Genomic DNA, 27,550 nt, shown 5'->3' on the forward strand with positions numbered 1-27,550 from the left:
CATTGGCTGCTTTGGCTATGGGGACCAACTCAGTTGACCTCTCAAGGTCCCTTCCAGCTCTGGGACTCTACAATTACATTGAACCAGCTGAGACCATGTCTGCTGCAAGAAAATAGGAAGTCCTGTGACATATAAGGCCCAGGCATCGAAAGCAAGGATTTCATTCGAAGTCTCTTAGAGGTAACCTTGTCTCATTCATCCCAAGTGCTGACTCACAAGGCTACTTTCTACCTCTGCCACATTCATAAGCGAAGCCTTGCTTTTCTTTGGTATAGCATTGTAGACCTTTCAGAAAGTGAGTTCGCTCCCACGTTTAATTTTTCTTCCTTTTACAGCTCTGACCAGTCATTTTGCTAGAAGTTTGTTCCGTCTTGTGACCAAGGAAGCAGCCCAGAAAAACTTGCGTCACTGGGCCCACAGGGGTGTGCTCTATCAGACAGGGCGCGGGATCACGAGCCTTCTAAGAACCAGGAGGAAGGAAATCATTCATGAAGGAGGCAGATGCTGAACCGGGGAGGACTTGCCAGGCCACTCCGGTTTCCTCTGGCAAGTCCTCTGACTACAGGAATGCGTTCTTTCTCACTCCACAGAGGGCGTGAAGTCCTCTGTGAGCCTGACTACAGAAGTCCTCTAGCTTCCCATTCGACCCCTGCCTTCTCCACACAGGCTGAGGTCACAGACCTGGCTACGCACCTCTTGAGACCTGACCTCAGGACAGAGAAGTCTGCTGGTACCTATACGTCTTCTGATAGTGGGAGAGAGACGCCCAGAAATCAGAGTGTTGCCAACGTTTAACAAAAACACCACCGGCCTCGCCTTAGTTATGCCGGATATAGGAAGCTTCGTGTTTAAGGGATGTTTGGAGATTTTTAAAAATTGGCTTCTATCGAGATTAAATCAAAGCGTTTATTGAACACTCCTCCTTCAAACAACCTGCATTTAAACCTATCCCCCTCCCCTGACCGGTGAACTGCCAGGGCTGCGAGAGTATCGTTTCCACCTGACGGGTCACATCCAATCGGGCCACACAACATTGAAAAGCCACGCCAAGACACCCCACACTGGGCAGACCTCCACAGCTCGGTGCCCCACCTGGGACCGAAGCGAAAAGTTGGTAGCGTGGCTCTGGAACCAGAGCTCAAGCACAGGAGAAGAGGAGCTGGGTGCCTGACCTTACGTGCGCCATACCAGCCATGCTAAGCTGGATGATCGGCTCCTGGCTCCCATTTGGTGAGGCTCACCCATGTGCGTTGTCTTCTCTTCTCCAAAGGAAAGGGTGAGAGATGGAGGAGGCAATTTTGTGTGGGTTTGATTTAAGGCTTTGGCTGTGGTCTGTTGATATATTAAAATACTTTCTGGGAAGGCCATCTCCTAAGCTCCCCATCCCATCGGAACAAATGTTATTTTCAAAAATGAAAACACTGAACAGAGAGGTGGAGCTGAAATGCTGCCTTGCAGCGGGCGGGGCCCAGGCCCCTCATGTCAGAATGGTGTCGTCCACTGGCTCTGTGGAGTCGGCCTGGCTGGCCAGCTTCTTCAGGGATCTTCGGTTGCACTCATTCAGCACCTCCAAACTGGCCACATCCAGGATCTTGGAGAGGGACTGTGGGAAGATGGCAATGAGGAAATCCAGTCAGAAAATAGGGCTTCAGATTTCCCTAATCAAAGGCAAAGCTGAGGTTAACCTCAGAACTAGAACCACTGAGGGGAATCTGGCAAAATAAGGGAATCAGACGGATCCAGGGAAAGCCAAGAAAACCACTCATCATGCTTTTCATGTGGTAAGGCAGTCAGTGGTGGTTAATGTTCTCAGTGCTTTAACGGTGGCCTGGGGGCAAGGACTCAGTGAGCAGGGCTCTGGGCTTCACAGGGCAGCCTGGCTGGCCTGTTTTAGAGGTTTGGGTGCCACATGAGATTTTATTGGAAGAAAGGGCTCCGTTGCTGAAAGAAGTCTCTACACCACAGGAAGAGAGGAATGTGTTTGCAGGTACCCAGCCAGTCACCGGACCAGGTCTGCCCCGCCACACCCACGCACCCGGGGGGCAGAGGAGACTAGGGCCACGCAGAAGGAGCCCTGCAGGACGAAGGCCCACAGCACAGCACACCCCGGGAGGTCCCAGGCCCAGGCTCCCACCTGAAACACCTCTTCTCCCTGTCTCATCTTGAGGAGGTTGACAATAGCCTGGTCGCTGTAGGCCCGAACGACAGTGTTTTTATCCTTGGTGTTGTCGAGAAGAGCCTTCAGGATGGGTTTGATGGCTTGGGGGTCCAGGGGGGGCAGTGGGTCCTTGTTTGCCCACCAGATCATTTTCTCGGCCACCAGCCTGATGTCACTGGAGGGGTTCTGCAGACACTGAAGAGTAGCACGGGCTTTTAGTCAGGCATATCCCGTCTGTTTCTCACAGGATCCCACATTTCTGCCCTGACATTCTTTCTTCTTCAAGGAAACTCAGCCCACTGCTCCCTTCAGATGCCTTCCTGCCATGGGAGGGTGACAGGGCGTGATGCCCACTTCATCTTGTGCCATTCTCCCCTCTGCTCAGTACACTTGGCCCACTCTGGGCTTTCACTTCCTCAAACATACAACGCACCTTCCTGCCTCGGGCCTCTGCACTGGCTGGTCCCACTGCCTGGGACGTGTTCGCCCCGGATCCATGCTTGGGTGGTTCCTTTTCATCCTTCAGGTCTCAACTAAATGTCAGCCTTCAGACGTCTCCCGAGGGCCCTAGCTAAGTTCGTCTCCCTCCCCCCCCCCCCCCCGGGGCTTTCTGTGCATTTCCATCTCCAGAGATCTTGTCTGCCTGGTTCAGCTCTACACTTCCAGAGTGCAGCCCAGCCAGGAGCACAGCGGATCCTCAGCAAACAAATGCTGAAGAATGGCTGCCTGCAGGGTGATGCCGTCAAACAGGGCCCTGGGGGTTTGCAAGGTGGAGGCCTTGGCTCCATCACCCTTTGGAACTTCACTGCTCAAAGTGAGGCCATACCAGCAGCACGACATCACCTGGGAGTGGGTTACAGAGGCAGAGTCTGGGCTTGGCTGCATTTCTTAAAAGGCAGGTTCTGCTTCTGACTTGTGTGCACATTCATGTCTGAGAAGCACGGTTTATTACAAGGGGGTAGGGGGTCCCATGTCCGGTTCCCCAACTTATACACCCCTTAATAGCCATACCCGTAAGAGCCAGGCCAGCAAAAAGGAGGCAGGGAAGAGAAGATTTATTAAGACTTGAATCCATATCTATCCCCAATCTTACAGAATTGGGATGCCTAGAAAAAATGCCTAAAATCCTGGTTCTTAACTTGATTTGGGGGTCACAGGTCTATTTGAGAATCTGACAAAAAGCTGGGTACTCTTCCAGGGAAAAACACACACACAACTGCTCTGCACTCCATCCCTACGCATCCAGAGACCCTGCCGGCTCTCGGTGGACAGCTCCCGGCACACAGCTGGTCTGAGCGCTCACCTGTGGTATTCTCTGCTCAGGGGGCCTGCTCCCGGCCCGCTGCCCCCACTCACCTTAATGAACAGGCTGGAGAGTTTGGTGGGCAACTGCCCTCCTCCCGTCTCGATGTGATACTTCATCAGGAAGCCCATGCCCCGGACCCCGCTCACCGCGATGGGGATCTATGGGGAGAGGGGATTGCTGGACAGGGCGGCATCTGGCTCTTTCCTCGGAACAGAGGGCCAGGCACCACGCCATCCCCCAGGAATCTGTGGGACCCTGGCTCTGCATCCCCAGCTGCCTGCCCCCTTTACCACTTCACATCCAAGCCCCCTGGACAGAGCTCATGCAGGCAGGCTGCCCTGGTTGTGAGGCAGACGAACAAAGCCTGCATCACTGGTTTCAGGAACAGGGACCAGAGACTTTCTCCCTAGACGGGAACTCTAGATGCTCTAACCCAAACTCATTGTTCAGATGATGCAACCGGGGCAGAGGGAGAGCAAGTCCTGGTCCAAGGGCACAGCCGGTTACCAGCAAAGGTAACACTCGAACCCAGGCCTCTGACCACCCGTCTGAGTTCCCCGTGCTGGGTGAGCAAGGCTCTGGCTGCGGGAGGAGGGCTGTGTGGCTGCCCCAGGGCCTTACCCTGTCTGCCACGGCGCTGCTGAGGATCATCTCCTGAACTTCCCCACTGTATCTGCCGGCACAGAGTCTGCTGGGAGCCACATTCACAGCCACGGAGAGAGCCAGGCTCCTCCCGTGCCGGACCATCCAGTCAATGCCGGACACATCCGCTGGACAGAGGGCACACTGGGGTCAACCTACACGGGACAGCATGCCCCCCACCCCGCTCCCAACCATGGGCCCGCCCCGCCGGACAGGGCCTGGCGGAACCCCCAGTTCCGCCACACAGGCCTCCCCCCGAATGGCACGTAAGGAGAAGGCTCTCACAGACCACTTCGGACTGCAGCTGTGTTCTTTGAGCAAAGATCCCTGGTGCTACTGGAGCACTGGAAAGTCCACTTTGTTTAAAATGCTGGAGTCCCAAGGAGAGGGAAGTCCAGCTACCAGAAGACGCTGAGGGGAAGGGGAGACAGGCCCCAACGGCTCTCCCCCAGGACTGAGAGGCCCCAAATGGGAAGTCCCCTGGTGTACAAAAGAGACCTACCCAGCAAGCACTGCTGAAGAACAGCGCTAAGCTCCTCTTCAGTCAGAAAGGCACACAGTTCCCCCAGGCATCCAGCAGAGGAGATGCGGGTGTTGTCCTGACAGGACAGAGAAGGAAGTGAAAGGTGGTGCGAACCCCCCCACCCCCACTGGGGTAAGCAGGGAGACGGGCCCAGGACGGAGGACAGGGAAGGAGGCAGGACAAAGCTACGCGGGAACACCAACTCCAGGCCCTCGGTTCGTGCTGCCAGATGGGGGCTGCCATTCACTGCACTGCCACTTCAGGAGGAGTTAAAAATTACACACCCAGCACCCCCAAGGGCGTGCGCATATGGTAATCACCATCACAATGGCAAAAATCACCGTATTTACATAGCACCTCTCTTCTTAGGAAGTCTGAATGCTTTCATTATGATCTCAATTACTATCAACAGCCCTGGGAGGCGGGGAGGGGCACAGAGAGGGGAGGCCCCGTCACCAGAGAACCACTCTGGAACTCCTTTTCCGATTCCCTGCTCTCTCTCTACTGCATCAGTGTGCCACTGCCACCTACACTATTTTAGGGTTTGTCGTAGGAAGTCACTCTGAAGCCACTAAAAAACGCCAGATGCCGGAGTGGCCCCTTACCGCCCCTCCCTAGCCAGCTAATGAAGGGACACTTCGCGAGTGCATTTTAGGTTAATGTGCTGCGTTAGCAATAACTGCCAACTGGATGTGAGTCCCTCCAAACAAAACAAAAAATGAACAACCAGGGACTCAACGGCCTGTGGAGAGGCTGATGCCAGGTGGGCATCTGGGTTGCCACCTTCGATCGGGGCAAGTTCTGAGGGGGAGGAAGGTGCTCTGCCAGCAGTTTGGGCCTCTGCGCTCCAAGCAGCAGCCCAGGTGCCAAGCAAGGCCAAAACTGGCTCTCTGGACACCCACTCACTCCAACGGGTTCCATTTTAAACTCCATTGTGGTGAAATGCAAATTGGTTTAAATACTCACTTTTACTTGCACTGTCAATGGCCCTGTAAAAACTGACAGACTGTGACCGAAAGAAGGAAGAGTGTCCCACCTGTACCCCAGAGAGGCCAGGGCTTTCCTCAGAGAGCAGGTGGCTGGGGATTACACCACACTTGAGGAGCCGTGATAAGTGCAGCAGAAACAATGGCCGACCCCGTCTGGGGGGTGCACAAGGAAGTGTACGCATGAACCCAAAGTCCTCTCTCCAGAGATTAGCCCCACAAGTATAAACTAAGCCATACAACAGAGGGCTCTTGTCAAACGAGAAAGAGAAAATTCTTATCCACAGACGCGGCGCCTACTGGACGTGCCACAGCACCGCGCAGCCAATGGGTTGTTAACAAATGCTTCCCAGACTGGGCGAGGAAGCGCCACACTGACAGAACCGGGACAGAACCAGGAGTCTCACAGCTCAGATTCTGGTTCTGAGTCTCCCACTGGCTGGGGAGTGGCCCAGGCAGGTCTCATCTGCTCAAACAGTGCTAAGAAGACTGCCCACGGGGACAGATACCAGACACTAAGTTTCCTGAGGGCTGTGGCCAGGCTTTATTCACCTCTGGGCTGGGCCCTTCAGCTCAGCAAGTGTTTCCTGAACCAATAAACAAAACTCTCCCTTTTATAAACAGGGAAATAAGGGGCAGAGAGAGTGATTTGTTTAAGATTAAAGAGCAAATTAATGAGAGATGTTGTAACAGAGACCCTGTCTCTTCTATTTTTGAAATTTAAACGTCTGATGTAATTTAGCTTGGGACTTTTTGAAAGCTTTTTTCCTTCTTTTTTTGTTCCCCTCCCCGCCCAAACCTTGATGACAGCTGACTGCATACCAGTTCCAATGGTTCGGTTTCCTTCGGACCTGTGTGCACACCTGGCCAGGTAACTTGGGAGGGGTTTTGCATCTGTAGGAGTCACTTCTGACCCTGGGGCAGACCAGCCTCTGCGAAGTGCTTTTTCCTGAAGTTGCCTGGCCAATTTCTCCTTCCTTTGTTCTGCCCCTCCTTGCATGTCTATAAAACCTTTGGTGGCTGGAAGGCAGTCTTTGTGACAGGGAGTCCACTATCTTCCCTTAATGCTGGCATTTTGGAATAAAACCTCCTTTTCTTTACACCAACCTCGCCTCTTGAGTTTTGGCTTTTGTGAGGCGAGCAGCCGGACCTTTTGAACAACATGGGACTTTAAGAACCTTATTTCCTTATTCCTATAAAACAGAACATCAATAGCAACACTGTGCATCTTGCCTCCCTCACAATCAAATGCTGGTGAACCAGAAAGAGTGACATGAATGGCAGGGATGACTGTGAAAACTGACCAGAGGGCAGCTGTACCAAGTCTTCTAACGCAAAGCAGAGACACCGGCCAAAGAAAAGAGCCCACCAGCCCCGCCATGGTCCTACGGCCAGTGGTACCTCATCGTGTCCCAGCATGCTCAGCAGGAGCGAGATGATGTTTTTCCGGATGACCGCATCCACTTTGGCCCCTGCTCCCTGGATCACAAACCTCAGGGCCTGCAGCATGGTGTCCCTGCAGAACCAACGCGTCCAACTCAGAACCTGGCTCTGTCCCACCAGCGCTCCCGTCACAGGCATGGCCCAGCCTGCGGCTGCTTCAGCATGGCCCTGCCAGCCCCTCACCTGACACCTGGGTCCTCCATAGCACGGATTCCATTCAGCAGCTCTGTGAAGAGGGGATCCACCTTGATGTGGATGGAAATGAGCTTCCCCAGCGCATCAGCAGCCTTCAGGCGCACCCCCCGGTTGGAGTCCTGCAGAGCTTTGGTAAAAGTGGTCTGCAGCTGGGGCAGGAAGGGCTTCAGGGCGATCCCAACCTGAGAGAAAAACCCACACCTGGAAGCATGCTGTGGTGGAGTCCAAGGCCGCAGTGTACTACAAGCATGAAAAGAAACCACCAGGAGCTGATCCAGCTCACACACAGGCTAGGAACAGGGATCCTGTGAGAGAGCCAAGCACAGACAGGTCACGCTCAGCGTCCTCTTTCGTTTTCAGCATCCTTTGCAGAATGGTCCAGAGAAAAGGGGGAGGGGGAGGGAGAGGGGGAGAAAGACCACCACCACCACCACCACCACCACCAAGGGAGCCGTCAGCTTGGCTTAGTGGAGACCTGTCCACGTGGACAAATGACTCGAAACCTCTGTCTCCAAATACACGAAAGAGTGGCTGTCGGCCCCACTGAGGAACTGTTTTATTGCCAAGACAAGTAAACAGACTATGTGTGCAAGGGAAGGTACCATCTACTGAGCAACTGACACAAGGGCTAAGCAGTTGACATTTAGCCCCCAGAACAACCCTAAGAAGACAGCGACCTCAGAAAGTCATGCCTGTACACATGTGCACCCCTCTCCTTAAAACCCAGTTTAATCTCTGACCATACGTAAAAAAACGGGCACACTTACAGCTGGGTCCAAGACTAAATAAAGATTTACTTATTGCTAAACAGGAAAATCAAAGTTGCTATCTAGAAGTCTGGAAATACTGAGGTCAGAAGTTTGTAGCCTGCTGGGAGGCACACCAGAGTGAAGCCGGTAAATCTGTGAGGTGGGAACCATCTGCCCATGGGTGACATCTGACTCAGAGCCTAAGGGACAACTCCCATGAGGGAAGAAGGCCTCATTTGTATGCAGAGTTGCAAAAATACCACAGAAAAGAACAGCACAGGAAGCAAAGTACAGACGATGCCTAATTTTTTTTTTCTTTTTTTTAGAAAAAGACAATTCTGCAGAATGAGGCTGGTGCTGGCAATCCCATTTTTACCTGGGAAGTTGCTCCCCATACCTTTCTCCCAAAAAGGGAAAAAAGAAAGCTACAAGTTTTAAGCTTGTTTTTGTTTCCAATCCTCAAGTGAGAATTCAATTTTTTTTACACCAAATATTGGCTCTGTTTATACTTTTTTAAATCTAAAGGATTTAATTATTGCCCTGTGAAACATCAAAAATGGTTAATGCTTTGCATCTTTGCTTCTTACACTTTTAGCAAAAACTGAAGTTATTCCAGCTGCCCTTAACTTCCTTTTCATTCGTTCATCAGATTCTTTGCATCTCCCTTTACGAGGAGAAAGAATGAAATAATAAAGAACAAGAGCATATTTAAACAAAGTTTTAATTGTATTTACGTGGCCCGGAATTTTTTTTCCCTTTGAACCAGTGCTTCAAAATAATAGCAATTAACGTGTTATCAAGTGCTTAGAATATATCAGGCATCGTGCCTGCTATTTCATCTCAGCCCCACATTTCACAGGCCTACACAAGACAGGCAGTATTATAACTCTCCAATTATAGTGAGGAAACAGGGTCAGAGGTCACATGACTTTCCTAAGGTCATTGTGGCCAAACAGCTACTAAGTAGTAGACTGGAATTGACCACTGCATAGTATGAGTCTAGAGTCCAAGGTCTTCACTCCCTTTGCTGTGCCATTTCTCCATAATAAGCTGTAACTCTCTGCCATGTAATTCCTGGTGCCAGTCTCCTGCACACAGATCTGTTCTCTACGATCCACGTGGACCAAGACCATGAACTCGTCAGTCACTTACCTTGGCTAGCAAGAGGCTGAGTGTCTCGAGCAGAGCCGCCTTCACGTTCCAGCTGAACCGGTCCCCCAGGATGCGAATGAGAGGGCCAGTGATGCTGACCACAGAGGGCCTCAGGGCGTCCGCTGAGGTGAGGCGGATCACCAAGCCTAAAGCTTTGGCTGCTTCCTCCTTCTGTTCCGGGCTGCCAGTCAGGACGCCCTCCCGCAATACTGGAAGGATGGAGGTTACTCCCTGACAAGAAAACCACACCTCAGAGTCAAACCTCCAAGGGGATCCCTGGGTGCTTCCCACCCAAAGCAAGGCGCTCCTATCAGCCATCCTCTTCACAGCTCCATGAGAGATAGACTCAGGCTGCCCGATCACAGCCTGCGAAGGTGCTGGCTGAGGAACAGTCTTGACAGTGACCAGGCCCCAACAGGCCTGTCACATAGGTATACGCATTGCTGTCAGCTCTGTGACACCCCCGGCAGCAAGAACCCTGCCCCCACGTGGCCATCATGGGGAAGAAACACGCTGGCTGGGAAGGTGCGGAACAGGACTGCAGCACTGTCACCTGACACGCAGCTGCTGCAGCTGCCCTGCAACCTGGGCCCAAGAGGGAAGGCAGAGGGCGGCCACATGGCCCCGGCACCACGCACGAGCCCTGGCTTACCTTCTTTGGGAGGCAGAACCCTGGCACATGCTGGCCTTTGCTCTCATTCCCTATAAACCGGATTTCTTTGTGGAGCTCTTCAATCAGTGCCAGCTGGTTGCCAGCATCCAGCTTCTGCAAGAAGCCAGGAAAAGGCAGAGAGGTTGTCAGAGTTCTAAGTACAACCCTCTTGAGACTGCTTCAAAAGATGACAGCAGGGGGAAGGGTGTGGGTGGCAGCAGAAACAAGACCGGCCGTGACTTGCTACATGCTGAAGCTAGGTGACAGGTACACAGGGGTTACGAATCTAGCCTTATCGGCGTCTGGAACTGTCTATAGTCAAAGGCTGTGGTGGGGTCAGCAGCCCCTCACCTTGGTGATGGCATTCAGGGCATCCCAGCTCTCTTCCAGAACCACAGGGCTGGAGTCGTTGAAGAGGCGGATCAGGCCCGAGACCAGGCTGCGCAGGTGGCTGGAGTAGTCCGCCTTCGAGCGGGAGCAGTAAATGTTGAGAATGATGGCGGCAGCCTGCCGCATGCCCACCTCAGGGCTGCGCGTGGCTTCCAACAGATCCTCGATGATGATCCGGTGCCCGACGTCATCCTCGACTGACAGGATCACGGCCTGACAGTTGGCCATCTCCTACAACCACAGGGGACAGCTGGGCTGAGCATGGCTCCTCCAGGGCAGGCCAAGACGGCCGTGAGAAAGCCCACGCAGTGATCACGACACTCACCAGCTGCTCGTCCGGAGTCCCGAGCTTCTCCTTCAGGGCCAACATGACTGCCGGCAGGATCACTCCAAGGTGACGGGTCAGGGCATCGCCTGCCACAGATGAAAGGAAGGCCAACACCCGGGTATTGACAGGAGGAGTTGTCAGCTGTAGAATGATGAACACCGTCGACTTGAGAAAAGTGGCCCGTGATGGCTGCACTGGGCTCTGGGAGCGCCCGTCCCAGCTGTCAGGGCTGAGTGTCTCTCTGGGCAACCTGCCCCCACCACCAGCCTCCCCCAACACCTGACTTCAGAAGTGGTCTTCCTGGTGGGCCCAGGGACGATGACATGGCTGCGGCTTCTGGGCCCGAGCGGGGTTTACCTTGGGCACGAGGTAGGGCAGCACCACACGACTCTTGATGGCCATGACTTGCTTCAGGCCGTCCAAGGCGAATTCTGACACCTCCTCGTCATCCTGCAGAGAGACATTGGGGACAACACAGAGGAGCTGGCTCATGCCCCACCTTTGCTCTCTGGACCAGCCACCACCGACTTCCTTCTCCACAGATGAGAAGGAAGTCCCTTCTCCCACGGCACCCACATTCACTGCCTGTCAAAGGAGAAGCAGAGCCAAATCTGCTCCTGCTGCACCCACCCTCCCAGGGCCCACACTGCGGCTGCCTTGGCAGAATGAGCCCTCGTGCTTCGCTTCTACAGAGACAGTAAAAGCCAAAGTGGTAGGTGTGTGGCAGACCCACTCACCAGCTGCTTCAGTAGAAACGGGAGGATGTCCTCCAGGGCCTGGTGGCCGATGGTGGAGTGCAGCTGCTCAAAGGTCTTGGCCGCCGCCTCTCTGACCTCTTCCAGCGGGTCGCACAAAGCCTTCCGTGCCGTGGGCACGAGGGACTCGGAGAAATACAGCACCTGCAACAGCACACGCGCGCTGGACCTGATGCGGCGGGGGGCAAAGAGGGAGCAGAAGCAAGCGAGGACCTCCGGCCCAGCCAGGCCACCACCACCCCCAAGGCTCGACTTTTCCTTCAACTTAGCTCTTTTCTGTGAAAACGTGCAAGTCTAAAAAAGCAGATGTGTAATCTACCCGCGAGGAGTCTAAACCCAGAAGTAATCATTCACAGCTTGATTTGTAAGGTGAGTTCTCCAGGTACCCTCCCTCTCCTTCAGGAACGTCAAACCCCTTCCCACGGAGAGGCCCTGCATGACGTGGTCTCCTCTCCCCCAACTCTTTCTTTTGCTTATCCTGTTGGAAAACCCCAAGTTCTTCTTTAAGTGCAACTCAAATACTTGCACCTCTATGACGTCTTAGGGCTGCAGTAGGGCCGAGGACATTTCTGGTCCCCTTGTAACCGATTCCACCAAAGCAGAGCTCCTCTTGAACTTAGGGCTGGTTATACATTCTAAGTTCAGCACTTGGGGGACTCGGTAACTAGTCAATGAATCACAACTCTATCCGCCAACAGAATTTACTTGTATTCTTGACCAAATACAAATACCAACCCCAAATGTAATACTTATACTGACACCCACCGAAGGACCCAGTACATCAGACGAGGATGCCCACTGGCAGACCAGGTAAGCCACTGGCTACAAGCTGACATTTCTGACTGGCCACCCACTTCATCGCGTTGCGGCTTTCCTTCCACACTGTTCACACACTCAACCTACTCCCCAGGAATGTTTTGAGGATCAATTACCTTAGAAAGTAAGGCTCCAAACCCCTTGAATGGTGCTACTATGGAAACTGGACTACTGCTGGAGACCACACATTTCCTCCCACCGGGTACTTACTCGCATCCACTCCACGCCTAAGAATGAGTGCTCGCCCCTCGTGCCCTCCACCGCTCACACACAGGCACTCCCTCCTTTCCCCACTCCGGGTACCACGCGCTTTAATGGAACCGATACACTGACACAAAAGGGATTAGCCTAGAGCAACCTCAGGAGTGGCAAGAAAAAGATCACTTCCAACTTCCAAAGGCCACTGAAGGCCTCTAAATCATTTAGTTCTTAGCCAGCGAATCTGACAGGAAAGCCCCCATCCACACGTGGCCCTGCCAGCACCCCGCTGCCAGCAGTGCCCTCCAAAGTGAGGTTCGCGTGTCCTCGCTCGGGTGAAGTGAATGGGGTGTCCCTCATGGTGCAGCTTCTCCCGTAACCTCCCCGCAGCCCTGGGTAAGGTCACCGGCTGGTGCAGGGCCTTGTGGGGCCCTTGGAAGACACTCACGGCATCCCGGCTGGTGGACTTCATGATCTCGCTCAGCCCGATGCACACACCCTGCCTCTCATCGCTCTTCTGAGACCTCAGGCCTTCCTCAAGGATGGGGATGATCTCAGGCAGGATTTTCTCCCCTAACTTCCGGACGAGGTCTCCTAATGTCCTTGCTGCAATCTGTCAGCAGAGATCAAGACAGGACATCAGCTCCTTGCAAACTCCAGAATGAGGGCCCCAGAACCTTCAAGACTTTATCCAAATCACTAACTTAACTTCCCCAAATGCTCTTACTTACCCCTGAGGAGCTTACCCCAAGGTGCTTGCAACACTACAAAATAAAATGATCTTGGTATGCCACACACACCAAACACAACCTAAAGCAAGGGCCAGCACCTCACACATGAATATGAAATTTAGCATCTGCTGCCCAGTCAAGGGCCAATTTCCCTCGATTGAAAACTGCAGCCTAGAAGTCACTTAATCCTGAGCTCTTGCCCAAGGGGAGCTGAATTTGGAACAAATGTTTTAAAGAAAAAACCACCTCCTCTAAGGCCTCATGCAAACCCTCCTTTAGAGACAAATACACAGTTTGCTTGCCAGGGATGAAGGTTCGGAGTGGGCCAAAGGGAACTGGCAGCAGTGATCAGCCTGGGCTGGGCCTCTCCTCCCAAGCACATGGGCTGTATCTCACACCACGCTGGCTTTCTCACTCAGCCTCTAGTGTTGGCCACATGCCTGCCCACCACAGGGCCTTTGCACATCCCGCCCTGGTATCTAAAGCACTATTCCTTCTGTTGGGGACAGTCCTTCATCATCTCCTCACCTGCTTAGTTACTCAACTTTCATCTTCAAGCATCATTTCTTCTGAGAAGCCTTTCCTGACCCTCTCAGTTAGATCAAATGCCCGATATAAGCATTTGCAGTGCCATGTAGCACTTGCCACAGTTACATCTACATATGTTTGTGGGATTATTTGGTTAACATCCATCTCCTTTATCAGACTGAAGCTCCACGAGGACAACGAATGAGGCTACTTTTCTTCTCCATTAGCACACAGCACGCCCCTGCTTAGCACACAGCAAGCTTAATGAATATTTGTTGAATAACTAAGTAAATAAATAAATGTTCCCTGTTAGACAGGGGTCGCTGGGCCCTTTCCCAGTCTCTGCAGACCCAGCTTTCTCGCCTCTGAAAGGAGGCATCAGGCGCTGCTGGATCAGAAGAAAGACCCAGGAAACATACCGTTCTTTTATCTGCACACGTGCTGGCCAAGAAACCCAGCAGCAGCCCAAAGAGAGTGGGCAAGATCTCACGCAAGGTGCGGGGGGTATTGGAGACCACGATCTTCCAGACGTGCAGGGACGCTTGCCGCACCACCAGCTGCGTGTCCGAGCGGCCCATGTACAGCCCGGCCAGCACCCGGTTGCGCCGATCCACCCCCAGGGCCGTGATGATTGCCTGCAGCCAGTAGAAAGGAACAGAGAACGCAGGGTGGTGAAGCCCCCACTGCAGGAGTGCCCGGGCATATCCCTCTGTTAGCTGAGCCTGGGCATATACCTCTGTTAGGGGAAATCGACTCTAGGCACGCACCTTGTTGGACTGGGCAGTTCCAAAGTTGTCATCTTCGGAGGCAGTTTCCGTGGTCATCTTTCCAGTGACTCCTGAGATGTGGAACAGGAGATCCCCGAGGAGCTGAACAGAGCTGAACCTGAGAAGGGTGCAAAGAACGGAGTCACACGGGGCAGTCTCAGGGCACAATCAAGCACTGGGCACAAAAAAGATGGTGAGGAAATGCACCCCAAATATTCCTGGTGGTTATCTTGGAATGAGAAAAAAGATACAGGCGATTTTCATTTCTTTACACTTTCCCACAGATTTTCTTGCCAAGTTTTCTACCAATGAATTTTAATAATGGGGAAGAATAAACACTTTAAAAAATAAGTGAAAATTTCTACAATAAAAGTTATTTAAAAAAGAAGGCGGCCAGATGGCTCAGTTGGTTAGAATGTGAGTTCTGAACAATGGGGTTGTCGGTTCGATTCCCACATGGGCTAGTGAGCTGCACCCTTCACAACTAGATTGAAGACAACGAGCTGCCGCTGAGTTTCCGGAGGGGCGGCCGGATGCCTCAGGTGGTTAGAGCAGGAGATCTCAACAAGAAGGTTGCTGGTTCAATTCCCACATGGGATGGTGGGCTGAGCCCCCTGCGACTAAAGATCGAAAACAGTGGCTGGACTTGGATCTGAGCTGTGCCCTCCACAAGTAGATTGAAGGACAACGACTTGGAGCTGATGGGCCCTGGAGAAACACACTGTTCCCCAATACTCCCCAATAAAAAAATTTAAAAAAAAAAGAGAAAGAGAGAGCAGGCGAGAGAGCGCACAGAGAGAAGCATTAACAGGAAATCGGGAATGCTGATCAAGAGTCCTGGAAGGATATGCTTTATTGCTCTTCAAATTAAGTGAGGTTGATTATTTTTAATGATCATAAAAAATTAAGTCATATTCAAACTGAAAATTCCAAAAATAGAGAAAAATATAAAGAAAGTGAGTGTAAACAATCACCCAAACCCCCACTACCCAGGCAACCGTCTGACACTCCAGGGACATCCCTGCACAAGCGGCCACTACAGAGACAAGCACAACCCCACACCACGTGGGAAGTGAGCCCACACCACACGTGCTGGGCCACAGCCTACACTGTTATGTCAACTATCGGTTGAGCTTTCTGCATCAGCTGATGTAACTTCTGACAGCAGTCTTTGTAATGGCTGAATAAAAAGTTCACGGTGTGGATGTGCTGTGACTTTTTCAACCAACCTCAAATTTTTCAAATGATAAACAAACATCTTTCTATAACACATCTTTAAGCACCTGACCAAATCTATCCTTGGAATCAATTCCCAAAACAAGAATTTCCTGATTAAAAGGTATTCACGTTTAGTATTTTAATACAACTGAAGACCCGAATAGAGGGAACTTTTAAAAAGAGAATCATAATGAAGACGTTGCTACAGGAGACTGGAGAGTCACAAAATGGTCTGGAGAAAGCTGAGAGTACTTGGCGACATTCTCCTCATCATTTCTCAATGCGAGTTCCCCAAATGCAAAGCTGGGGCCCCTGGGTCTTTCTGCCCGAGTTCTCACCTGATTCTCCAGAGGTCATCGAAGAGGCCTTGCTCCAGCTGGGGCAGCAGCAGGGCAATGGCCGTCTCCGCGTACATGGAGATGACCCGCTGGCCTGCGCGCAGAGCGGTATCACGCACAAACTCGTTCTCATCAGCGAGAGCCTGTGCACACAGAGGGTGGGTCAGCCAGGGCTGCCTCCCCAGGCACCCAGACCTCACCCTGAACAGCCCGGGTCGGCAGGGAGCCCCAGCCCTCCAGGACCGCACAAGCACCCTGCCCTCCTCAGTAACGCTCTCCTCGGCATGGTGCCTACTTTGAGGATACAGGGGATGATGGGTCCCACATAAGGCGTGAACTTGTCCCCGAAGGTGATGGGCAGGTAGTTGAACATCATGATGTAGCCATCTCGGACGTGGGGTGCAATGTCCACTTTGCTGGCTGTAGCCACAATTTCTGGCATCAGCTTCTCCAACTTCTCCACCCCCAAGCCAGCCATGACCTCAGCCAATCCTGCAACAAAAGGACAGAATGAAGCCACTGGATCTGAGGGCCCCTGGCGGACATTCACGGACTGGACCCTGGGGCTGCACTGGCCTCACCCTGGGCAGCGCCTGAGCGGTCCACGGAGCTCTGCTCATAGGTCAGCGTCTCCATCAGCCACGGCAGCAAGTCCTCAAAGCATGACTCCCCCATGCCCTTCACCATGGCCCCAAGAGCCTTTGCAGACACCGTCCGCACCTGTCAGGTAACCGAGAGCAGGGATGGGGAGGAGATGTGGCTCAAAATTCAGTGACCAGGCAGGAGCAAGGAGGGGTCCCTCAGGTCTCCTTCCCTTTATCAGACAGACACAAAAGCAACTTACAGGGAATTTTCAGGAACGAATTTTCTGGGGACTGGGCTAAAATAATGAGCTCCTGCCCCGTCCTCCCAGACTCACCTCAGGTACAGGGTCCAATAGAGAGGCTTTCAGGCCAGGTGTCACGCTTGGCAGGTAAGGAGCCAAGTCCTGTAATAACAACGCAAGAGATGACTCAGGTGGAGACGACTCCTGCTTTCTCCGGGATCGTTCTGCTATGGACCCTGACCTCACCCTTCTGCTGATAAGGAGCGCTCAGCAGGGCTGCTTGCAGAACAGGTAGGAGAAGGGTAACAGGCTGGTCCCTCGAAGGAGCCACGCAATTGCTCAGGGAAACCTACTAAGGACCTGAAGCTCATCCTCAAGAGGTCGAGAGAGCCACCAGGTACCCTTCAGTGCTTACTGCTCCTGTCCTCCTCTTGGGACCGAGGCCTGCCCAGCCTCTGGAGTCTTTAGGAAATGATTTCAGGCACTTTCCTTTCAGAACTGCATTATCATCTTCCCTTTTTTCACCTTAAAAGGTTTATGTCTCTTAATTCAGCATTCAGCTTTAGGGAACAGCTTTAAATATAGAAAAAGCCTTATGTTCATGGCAGTGACATTTAAAATGAAAAAAAAAACCTTGGATACTATATGACCAACGATAGAATTATGTAAGTTGTAGTATGTAAACTTACTAGAACATTATACAATTATTAAAAATCCATTTTATGAGTAACTTGGAAATAAGTTTATAATTATCAGGAATATAATTTTTTAAATGTAATAAAAAACATTAACAGTAATTTTTTTGATGTTGAAGGACTATGGATAAAATTTGTCGTTTTTCCAAGTTTTCAATTTCTCAAATTTTCTAAGATTGCTGTAACTTCCCCACTTTCTCTCTTGTGCCAGCTCCGTAAGCCAAGCAGAACTGAGGTATATAGATAGTGAGATCACACATGTAAGCCCTTGGGAGCAAGGAAACAAATAAACAAAGTCAATCTCCCCTAAGTTCCTGAGAGGCTCACAGAAGCACCTGCTTGAAATAAGAAAACACTGCAAACAGTCAAAGCAGCAGCCACTTTCCCCACACTCCTCAGAGGTCAAAAGTGAGGCTGGACCTTTCCTCCACCTCAGTCTGCAACGGGCCGACTGGGATGGGCCTCACCTGGGGGCTGAGCTAATGAGGACTTGAACATTGTGTTCTGCAAGATGCCCAGAGAGCCCAGATTTCCACCCTACACCCCCAAATGATCAGGGACCCAATGCCTGCAACCCTCCCCCGTCTATTGGGCAGGGACTCTTATACACCAGCATCTGCTGGGCTGCTACCTTCTGGTCTGTGAGGGAGTACATGTTGCCAATAATCTGGGCGGCCATCTTCCGCGTGTCCGTGGACCGGTCCTGGAAGGCTCTCTGGACAATGGGCATGACGAGGGCCAGGGACGGGGCATCAATGAAGTGGACAAACTTGGTGTCCAGCAGGGTCTGCAAACACTTCTGGGTCTTTCTGGAGGGGTCTGTCAGGGCGTCCAGCAGGACAGGGGCAATGGCTGCATGTCAAAAACAGAGGCTGGTTGAGAAAAGTCTATGGTGTGGCAAAGCCACTGGGTCCCCAGAACTAGAGGGATCAGAAGAGAAAGGAGCCCGGGCCCACCCCTCCCTGGAGCCCCATATCTCTGGAAGCCAGCCTGTTTGAGAAAGGCCATCCTTGTGTCAGCCAGAAGAAGCAGTGTGGAGATGGCACCCATTTGCACTGCAGAGCTGTGCTCTGGCGTGGCACCCAGGGACTGGCTTCAAGGGGCACTAAGCTGCAGTCACAGTGCTGGACCTCCACAGGAGAGCTGCTTGGGCGCCATGGATCTTATTTAGGAAGCAGCAACCCAAAGTAGTTTTGCGAATGACGTCCGAGACACCAAAGGCCCCTGAAACAGTAGTGGGAGTGAAGCAAACCGTGCTCAGAGCAGCTGGGCCCAGGTAAAAAGAGCTCTCAAGTTCAGCACCACCAGCCTGGCAGAAGGAATTCCAAGAGGAATACCTGGTTTATCTTTCCCACAAGACCAGGGAATTCAGCCACTATAAAACCCCAAGCTGGTGGTCAACAATTACAAGAAACAAAACAAAAAACAAATGACCCAATTGAAAAATGGGCAGAGGATTTGCACAGACAATTCTCCAAAGAAGATATGCAAACGGCCAATAAACACAAGATGTTCAACATCACTAGTCATTAGGGAAATGCAAATCAAAACCACAATGAAATGCCACTTTGCACCCACTCTGCTGGCTGTCACCCAAGTGTTGATTTTGCAGACGATTACTGTTGGCAACTAGAATTCTCACACATCGCTGCTGGAAATGTCAAATGGTCCAGCTGCAGTTACTCAAAAAGTTAAAACAGTTACCATGTGACCCGACAATCCCATTCCTAACTAACCAAGAGAATCGAAAAGATGTCTACAAAAAAAAAAAAACTTATACACAAATGTTCGCACTACTCTTTACAGCCCTAAGGTGGAAACAACCCAAATGTCCACCAACAGATGAATAAATAAAATGTGGTCTATACACACAATGGATTATTATTGGGCCGTAAAAAGGAATGAGGTACAGATACATCCACAGTGTGGATGAACCTTGAAGACATGGTTCAAGTGCAGGAAGCCTTACACAAAAGGCCATGTATTATATGACTCACATGAAATGTCCAGAGTAGGCAAATCCATAGAGACAGAAAACAGATTAGTGTTTGTCAGGGGCTGGGGACAGGGGAGGATATGAACAACGAATGCTAATGGGTATGGGATTTCCTTTTGGGGCGTTGAAAATGCTCTGGAACTAGACAATGGTGATGCTTGCACAATTTTGTGAATATACTAAAAGCCACTGAATTGCACGTTTAAAAAATGATTTTTTTTATTAGTTTCAGGTGTACACAAGGTAATACTTAGTAAAAAGTGAATTTTTATGTTATGCAAATTATATCTCAATTGAAAAAAAGACCCAGGCTGGATTCTCAGAATGAAGGCATTTCTACTCATTTGATAGAGATGAGACTGTTCTGGGCCATAGAAATTCCCAGAGCTGTTGGACATCATAACAAACAACAACAAAATCCAAGTAGACCTAGTCATCCCTTAAAAAAATAAAAACAAACAAAAAATCCCATCATTTTCTGAATGAAAACACACTCTGGTAATACCTAGCTGAAGTACCCTGAATGGACACCTACGCTCCACACTGAAGCTTAAAATATAATAAAGGACGAGCCAGTCAAGGTGGCTGAGGGTTCTGTTTGTAGAAATCAACCTCAAGAAAGGATCATGCTATAGAACAGTTAAGGGAACAGCCTGTCCCCAACCTTCCCCTCTATCCCACATCTCCTGCAATGAGATAGATTAGAAAGTTCCCAAAGAACCTAACACTTCAGATGACGCTGATGTGGTCCAGACCTTGTCATTTGATTCTGTTGACCTCAGGGCTCAGCTGAGTGCACAGGGCTCTCTGAGTCCAGGTGCTTCTGAGCTGATGACTCAGTTTCCCTACCTGTGCAGTCAGTGATGGCTGCTCCAGACCAGCAGGAAAACAGACCACTTCCAAACTACTTTCTACTTACTGTTCTAGGAAAAGGGCTTCCCAGACTTTAGCAGTTATTTCACTGTGAGCACATCTGTCACCAGAGGGCACAACCTTTTGCTGAATGGGTGCATGTTCCCTGAGTGCCCAGGGACAGGAGGAGCCGGGGCCAGTGCCCCCCATGGGAGAGCCATACCCAGGATCTCCGGGTTCCTGATGACGGAGCCAATCTGCCTGAGCGCCTGCTGTCCAGCCTTCTGCACCTTGACGTGCGAGTCGGTCAGCACCTCCGTGAGCTTGGGTACGATGTTGGGCAGGCAGGACGACAGCTGCTTAGGGGCACAGTATGCCATCGCCCCCAACAACTCCACCGACCCTGCAACGGCAGACATATGCTCAGCATGCAATCCCTGAGCACAGGCTAAGAATCACCTGGGCTCACTGCCCAGGCAAAGGACAACCAGCTGGCTCCAATGCAGGCTGGGCACAAGCCACCCCCAGGAGGAGAGCAGAGAACAGGGGGACACCTGGCTTAGTCCTGCCGGTGATCCAAGGCCAAGTCACTGAATTTCTCTGGCCTCGGTCTCCTCAGCCACAAATGGGTAAACTGACTTCGATCTGTCATTTTTCAAACTGTAGGGAAGCCTGAAGGACTTCCCTGAAGGGGAAGCCACGTGGGAGGGCCCCAGACCTTGACCCTCCCCAAACCTGAGCAGCTCTGCCTGTATCTTTCGTGTATTAGGATTCCAGATAAGACTATGTTCTTAAAAAGGGGTTTAATGGGAGAAAAAGCTTGAAACTCATTGAAGCAGCCACAGACTAGCTTTAAAGCTCTAGGACTTCCTGATTTAGGGCTGCGGCCTCTGTCACAGGCCTGTGCTTTGCATGTACTCACGCAAACTATGGAAGGATGGGTGGCTCAATGTCAGAGAGTCTTGACTTTATCCCTGGGCTGGGGGCACACACACAGGACAAGAGCTGTCGCTATCTGGAACCCCGAAAGGGCAGTTTTCAAAACAGGAAGTTGAGACAGATGGCTCTGGAAAGCAGTGGCCTTACCAGCTTTCGTCCTCCAGGACTCCTCCTCCAGGGCAGCCAATAAGGAGGGGAGAACCAACTTCACCCCGTGAGCACTCAGGTTGCTCATCACAGCCTTGGCACAATCATCTGCAGCCTCAATGGAGGAGAAAAGACATTCAGGGGTCACCTCGCCCAAGCAAGGGTCAAGGCCTGACGCTAGACCAAGTGTTCCCCCAGTGACCAACACTTATGGGGGGTCCACTGTGCCAGACCCTGCTCCTGGGCCTGCAGACATAGCTGAGGAGTAGAGAAGGCTTCCATCTCATAAAGCCTCAATACTCTACTGGGAACCCGGGGAGTCCACACCAGGAACCGGGACCCAGTGTGCAGGCAGAAGGGCTTCTGACAGGAGGAGCCTTGTACCACCTCCGACTGCCCGCCAGTCTCACGCCAGCAGCCAGCCCCCACTGTCAGCAGCTGCCAACAGCTGGCACATGCAGCCTCGGGACTTACCTCACGTACATACTGGTTCCCGTCCCCAAAGCACAGCAGCAGATGGGGCAGCACGTGAACCACGTACGGCTCGAAGAGCTTCCCCAGCATGGTACAGAGCATCTCGAAGGCAAAGAGGGCTCCTGGGGGAGAAGGCGGGCCAGCTGGAGCAGCACAGGACAACCTCCCTGCCACCTCCTCGCCCTCTGGAAACACTCTGGGCTGCGGGACTGAGTGGCTGCTCCGTGATGGAGCAACACCCTCTGCCTCCCCCAGAGCAGGAGGAGGGCGGGCAGAGGGGAACGTCCATAGCTTCTTGGCACTAACGGCCGGAAAGACGACATCTCTCTCAGCCGGGGGTACCGCTGAGTTACAAAGCCCAGGCCACATCAGCAAGGACCAGATGGAATGGGACCCACCCCGCTGCCCCTTGCAGCGCACACACATACACCAGACCTCCAGAGGGCATGGGAAGGCCAGACTCCTCCCTCTGGCAGCGGGGCAGCCCTGAGCTCACTCACCCTCTCGCCGGCGGAAGTTCTTCTTATCCTGGATGGCATCAGTCAGCGCTGCCATCATTTCCTGCTGCTTCAGGGACAGGATGCCCAGACCCTTCACCAGGCCGGCCAGCCCGTATGCGGCCCCTTTACGCTCCGCGTACTTGTCCGACTCCAGCAGCTGCTGCATTAGCTTCTGGATCATTCCGCCTGCGTCTTCCTTGATGGCTGGCACGAGGGGCGGCAGGCAGCCGGCCACGGACTCCTGGACCTATGGGATGGGCCCACCTCGTCAGGACCCACCAGGACCCACAGCCTTCCTCGGGGGGGGGGGACACAGTCCTATGCAGCCCCTCACCACACGATTTCCCCACACCCCATCTCAGCCACTCTGAGGACACAGGGCATCAGAGAAGCAGACGGTGTTACACACTCATGTACGACATGGACCCCATCAGCCTGCACACCGCATCTGGTGGTGACGTGAGCATCAACCATTCTGGTGCTATTTCTGGTCTACAGGGAGAACCTAGGCCTGGGGCGGGGGGAACGCCAGGAAAACTAAACCCACTCACAGAGAAAGAGCCAGAAAAAAGCATGTAACTGTGCCTCCACAAAAGCGACCCACATCTCTGGCCTTACAGGGTCAGGTCCAAACTCTGTGGTACCAAAAGACACTGGCAATCTCGCCTTCCAGCCACAGCTCACTGAGCCCGACTCGCGAGCAGGGAAGCATCACGCTGCCAGGGGAATGGGCAGGACCCTTTATAGGCGGGGTGTTCTGACAATTTCACCACAGTTTTGTGGACCTGCATTTCATGAGGACACTCTGGGTAGTCCAAAATGCAAGTCGCAGAAAACCTATGTAAATGTGTGTTTCAAAAAAGAAATGAAATCCTTGCACTGTGGCTTGGAGGCTGCATTAAAAGGCCCCTGAAACATGAAACAAACACAACAAACACATAGAGAAGGTGAGAAAAAAAGCTGACACGAGGCAGCCAGTTTTTTTGTTTTTTGTTTTTGTTTTTTAAGCTTTGTATCACCAGTGCCAGGTTTATACTATCGGGTTGGTGAAAAAATTACAGTTTTTGCAATTATTTTTAACCTTTTAAACCGCAGTTACTTTTGTACCAATCTATACGTGCAAAAAAGACTGTCAGTGAACGAATAGAAAACAAAACTATCCACGTCTACTAGAACAATGTGACCAAAGAACTCCCTGTTCAGGGGTATTCTTGACTACAAACCAGGCCATCCTCCACGAGAGGGGACTACTCCTGGCAAAGACCTGGGCCTTCGGGACCCTGATACTCAACTCTGTCCCTAGGATCCCACTGCCCACCCCAGGTACCTGCTGGGAGGGGGTGGAGAGGGCAGCGATGAGCTTGGCAACAATGGGCTTCACTTTGGGGTCGCTCTTGTCCAGGTGCTTGGCCAGAGAGCCCATCAGGACCACCACGCTCTGCCGCACGGCGTCGTAGCTGGCGTCGTTGGGCGCATCCTTCAGGAACTCCTCGAACACCGGCAGCAGCGAGTTGACGTTCTCCTGGAAAGTTAAGTACACTCAGAGCCTCACGTCAACCCTACAGGCTGTGTCTGGGGGACGATGGCGCACGCCCAAGGACCAAGCCCAAGTCTGCTCTGGGACAGCCATCCTGACAAGCCCCAACAATCCCAGAGGGTTTCCCAGTTTTCTGGCAGGACTACACCAGACTTATAAGCATGTAACACCCTTTTGGGGTCTTTCTAGCTCAAAAGAATACAAATGAATTTTCCATGGGGACTGGTGCCCTGCCCAGACTTCTAGCACTTTTTCTCCCTGTGTCACCACTGCTCAGCCCCACCTGCCTTGGGCGTTGAACCTTCTCCCCAGCCGCTCAGCTGACTGCAATCTTTACCTTCCCATGGGCGTTGAGCGTCGCGAGGGCTGCATCTAACATGCACTTCCGGACATCGGGGTTTCGGTCATTGAGGGCATCAGGGACAAAAAACTGAAAGAGTGGCTTCACTTGAGAGCTGTCCAAACACTGGGAGAGCTTGTTCAGGGCCAAAGCCAAGCCACACCTGGGAAAGAAATGGGAGTGTATCGGGGGCAAGGGCTGGCCAGGGGCCCCCTCTGCTAGTGGGAGCTACCCCAGTATGCCACAAGTGGGGAGCTTGCCACCAGCCAACATGCTCTGGGGGGCAGAGCATAGCCCATGACCCACCAGTCTACACAATGTTCTGGAACAACCCACTTGCCAAACAGAAACCCGCCATCTGCCCAGTTTCCCTCCTACAGGGTGACTTTGGGCAGGGGACCAGCTCCGCCTGCTTCCCCATGTGTGAGTGCAATGCCTACCCGCTACCTCCAGTGCAGGTTGTGGGAGGAGAGAGCGGGAGGGGAACCAGATGTGAAGGCACTCGGAAATGGACAGACACTAGCCTACAAAGGCAAAGCGCTGCTGTTCTTTTCGGCTACAGAGCAGTAAGAAGGTCCCCAGGGACCTCTGAGGATACAGGCCCAGAGGAAAGGAGAAACATGCCCAAGGCCACACAGCTAGCCTGGGAGGAGCCAGCACTTGAACTCTGGTCTCCCGGACTCAGAGGGAGGTCTTGTCTTTTCCTTCCACTGTCGCATTAATCTATGCTGCCTCCTCACAGCACCCAGCCCAGCCAAGCTGCTACCTCTCAGGCAGCTCTGAGTGGAACAAGATTGCAACAGCTCTTATACCTGGCTTCCCACTGATCTGGAGGAGATTCTGAGATAACTCGTCCCAAGGCATCCAGCACTGGGGGCGGGCGCTGAAATAGAAGGTTGACAAATGCACTGCAGTGCTCTCCCCAGCCCAGCCCAGCAAGCCAGCGACCCGGGTGTGAGGCTGTGATCAGTCCCAGGCACCCTGAGCCACGGCAAGCTCCAAGACTCCTGCCTGGAGCAAGTCGGAGGCTGAGCAGAGTCCAGGGCACCCTCACGCCACCCAGACCACCTTGGGCCACGCGGGCTACTCACATACAGCTTCTCCTGGTAGATCTCCATGAGCCTGCCCATAACCTCCGCCGCCTGCCGCTGGTACCGCGCCACGGCGTGGGAGAGGGCTTCAGCCCCGGCCTGCCTCACTGCTGCCTCGTGGTAGATGACGTCGTCGATGAGCAAGGAGCAGAGGTCTGGCTGCAGATCTAGGCCCATCATCGCCCAGAGCCTGCAGCAGACCCAAGGCGGGGCTGCTCAGACAAGGAGCTACAGCACCCACCTACCACACCCGAGCACCCAGCCCTGCTCTCGCAGCAGGCCCAGCACACTGGGTCCAGTTATGTCCTGAGGAGAGAGAGGACGGAATGGGAAAGAACAACCTTCCAACATCTCTCACCTCTCAGCCAGCTTCCGAATCTCCTCCTCCTGGTCAAACTTGACCACCCAGAGCCTCCGCAGAAGATTCAGGCCATTTTTCTCGTCAGTATCAGGCACTGGCAATACCATGTGGAGTTCCATCAGCCCCTGAGAGGGAACAGAATTGGATTAGGAGGCACGACCTTTCAGAAGAGCCCCAACCTGCCTAACCTCCACCCAGGGCTGTGCTAGCCAAGATGCAGCCACCAGCCGCACGTGGGTCTTCAAAGTTAAATCAACTAAAATGAACTATAATTCCTTAGCCACACCAGCAACACTTCAAGGGCTCAATAGCTACACGCTGGCTAGCGGCTGCCGCATTGGACAACACAGATATAAGTATTTCCTTCACAGTAGAAAGTTCTGCTCGACAGCACTGGCCTGGGAAGAGCCGTGAATCCACTCAACTCACGAGCTGCTCTGTCTCCCTAAACAGCTTCTCTTTTGTGAAACAGGTGTGTGGTGGTACGGTGTTTTTTTTTTATGTAAGCATTTAAAAATTTAACTCTAAATATGCAGGGCAGACAAAACCTCAGAAAAAGAACATTCGCTTTGTTTTGTCTTTAAGAAAAAGACATTGCCATTGTTTTCCAGATTTTCCTCAGGACCAGTGGAAACTGTCACTGATCAACAGGGGCAGGCTGCAGACTAGCATTTGGGAAACTCCAAAGGGATCCTTTAGTTTTATGGTCCAAAAGCACCAAGAGAAAATACATACAAAGTAGTGCGCTGAAGAAATAAAGTAATCCCATGAGTTATAGCGTCTATAAAAGTTCCCAGATCCACATTCCAGTTTAGAAATCCGGTGAAGAAAAAAACAACAACATAGCGCAACAACTGTTTAGTTGTCCCAACTCCTAGAATGACCCCCCAACCCACACCCTGTGACCTCTTCTCTCCGCCTCCAGGACACCCTGGTGCCAAAGTGAGACATCTCCCATCAGGCTGGGGGGCATTCTTTCCAATGTCCCCTCACGCAGCTCAAACACTGGCACTGAGCCACAGGGACGCTGTGGAGGCCCCGTGAGGAAGTAGGCACGCACCCGGAGCGCAGTGTCCCGCACGCTGGCACATGGGGACTGCAAGGCACAGAGCAGCACATCCACCTCCTCTTGCTCTGCGAAGGCACAGCCATCCTTGCCACTGCTGCTGGCACACAGGGTGGTCAGGGTGTCTGAAGCCAGAACCTAAGGGGGACATCAACCCACTGGGCTCAGTTTAGCAAATTATTTACTACTGTGGGGTCAGGCAGGGGACCAGGCGATGGGTTAGGGGCCCAGAGAGGGATCTGAACTGAGAAGACCCACCCATAGCCCACCTACAGCTGAGACGCCAGCTCCAGGTCAAGGCCAGTGGAAGAACCAGAGCAACACTAGTTGAGAACAGTCAGGCTGGCTTTCAAAAGCAGCCCTTCTGCTCAAGTCCAAAAATGAGGGCTGAGACAGAAAACTAGGACTCAAACCCAACTACCAGAACCTGTAGTCGCGGTCACAAACGGAGTCACAGCAACAGCCAACAGAAAAGCAGATCACGGGGCCGGCCCAGTGACTCAGGTGGTTGGAGCGTCGGGCTCCGAACACTGAAGACTGCAGGTTCAATTCCCACATGGGCCAGTGAGCTGCGCCCTCTACAGCTCAGATTGTGAACAACAGCTCTCCCTGGAGCTGGGCTGCCATGAGCACCCGGAGGTTGGCGTGAGCTGCCGTGGGCTGCTGTGTGCTGACGTAGGCTACCGTGTGCCAGTGGCCGGTGGCCAGTGTGAGCGGCCGGCAAGAGCTGCCATGAGCTGCTGTGAGCAGCTGACCGACGACTGGCAACCAATTGATTCCCTCAGCCGGGGAGTTGGGGAGCGCAAGGCTCATAACACCAGCATGGGCCAGGGAGCTGTGTCCTACACAAC

At 52.5% G+C, this 27,550-nt stretch overlaps 1 protein-coding gene across 1 annotated transcript in view; it reads right to left on the minus strand.

The window, feature by feature from the left end:
- Window positions 1–297: 297 nt before the first annotated feature.
- GCN1 (GCN1 activator of EIF2AK4) overlaps window positions 298–27,550 on the minus strand; it is a 54,017-nt gene continuing 26,764 nt past the window's right edge. The window contains exons 28-58 of the mRNA XM_081037608.1: window positions 26,694–26,837; window positions 25,631–25,758; window positions 25,273–25,462; window positions 24,994–25,064; window positions 24,179–24,344; window positions 23,632–23,826; window positions 22,305–22,551; window positions 21,805–21,926; window positions 21,331–21,445; window positions 20,468–20,647; window positions 18,028–18,248; window positions 16,795–16,863; window positions 16,457–16,595; window positions 16,171–16,367; window positions 15,876–16,018; window positions 14,320–14,437; window positions 13,972–14,187; window positions 12,742–12,906; window positions 11,262–11,423; window positions 10,882–10,974; window positions 10,522–10,665; window positions 10,158–10,427; window positions 9,807–9,920; window positions 9,155–9,385; window positions 7,242–7,435; window positions 7,017–7,131; window positions 4,609–4,705; window positions 4,086–4,234; window positions 3,515–3,622; window positions 2,135–2,353; window positions 298–1,603 (exon numbers count right to left, since the gene is read on the minus strand). Coding sequence (XP_080893734.1) covers window positions 1,478–1,603; window positions 2,135–2,353; window positions 3,515–3,622; window positions 4,086–4,234; window positions 4,609–4,705; window positions 7,017–7,131; window positions 7,242–7,435; window positions 9,155–9,385; window positions 9,807–9,920; window positions 10,158–10,427; window positions 10,522–10,665; window positions 10,882–10,974; window positions 11,262–11,423; window positions 12,742–12,906; window positions 13,972–14,187; window positions 14,320–14,437; window positions 15,876–16,018; window positions 16,171–16,367; window positions 16,457–16,595; window positions 16,795–16,863; window positions 18,028–18,248; window positions 20,468–20,647; window positions 21,331–21,445; window positions 21,805–21,926; window positions 22,305–22,551; window positions 23,632–23,826; window positions 24,179–24,344; window positions 24,994–25,064; window positions 25,273–25,462; window positions 25,631–25,758; window positions 26,694–26,837 — 4,848 coding nt within the window. The 3' untranslated portion in view covers window positions 298–1,477. The remainder of the gene's footprint in view (window positions 1,604–2,134; window positions 2,354–3,514; window positions 3,623–4,085; window positions 4,235–4,608; window positions 4,706–7,016; window positions 7,132–7,241; window positions 7,436–9,154; window positions 9,386–9,806; window positions 9,921–10,157; window positions 10,428–10,521; window positions 10,666–10,881; window positions 10,975–11,261; window positions 11,424–12,741; window positions 12,907–13,971; window positions 14,188–14,319; window positions 14,438–15,875; window positions 16,019–16,170; window positions 16,368–16,456; window positions 16,596–16,794; window positions 16,864–18,027; window positions 18,249–20,467; window positions 20,648–21,330; window positions 21,446–21,804; window positions 21,927–22,304; window positions 22,552–23,631; window positions 23,827–24,178; window positions 24,345–24,993; window positions 25,065–25,272; window positions 25,463–25,630; window positions 25,759–26,693; window positions 26,838–27,550) is intronic.

This window comes from Rhinolophus hipposideros (assembly GCF_964194185.1).
Source record: "Rhinolophus hipposideros genome assembly, chromosome: 24".
NCBI classification, from domain to species: Eukaryota; Metazoa; Chordata; class Mammalia; order Chiroptera; family Rhinolophidae; genus Rhinolophus; species Rhinolophus hipposideros.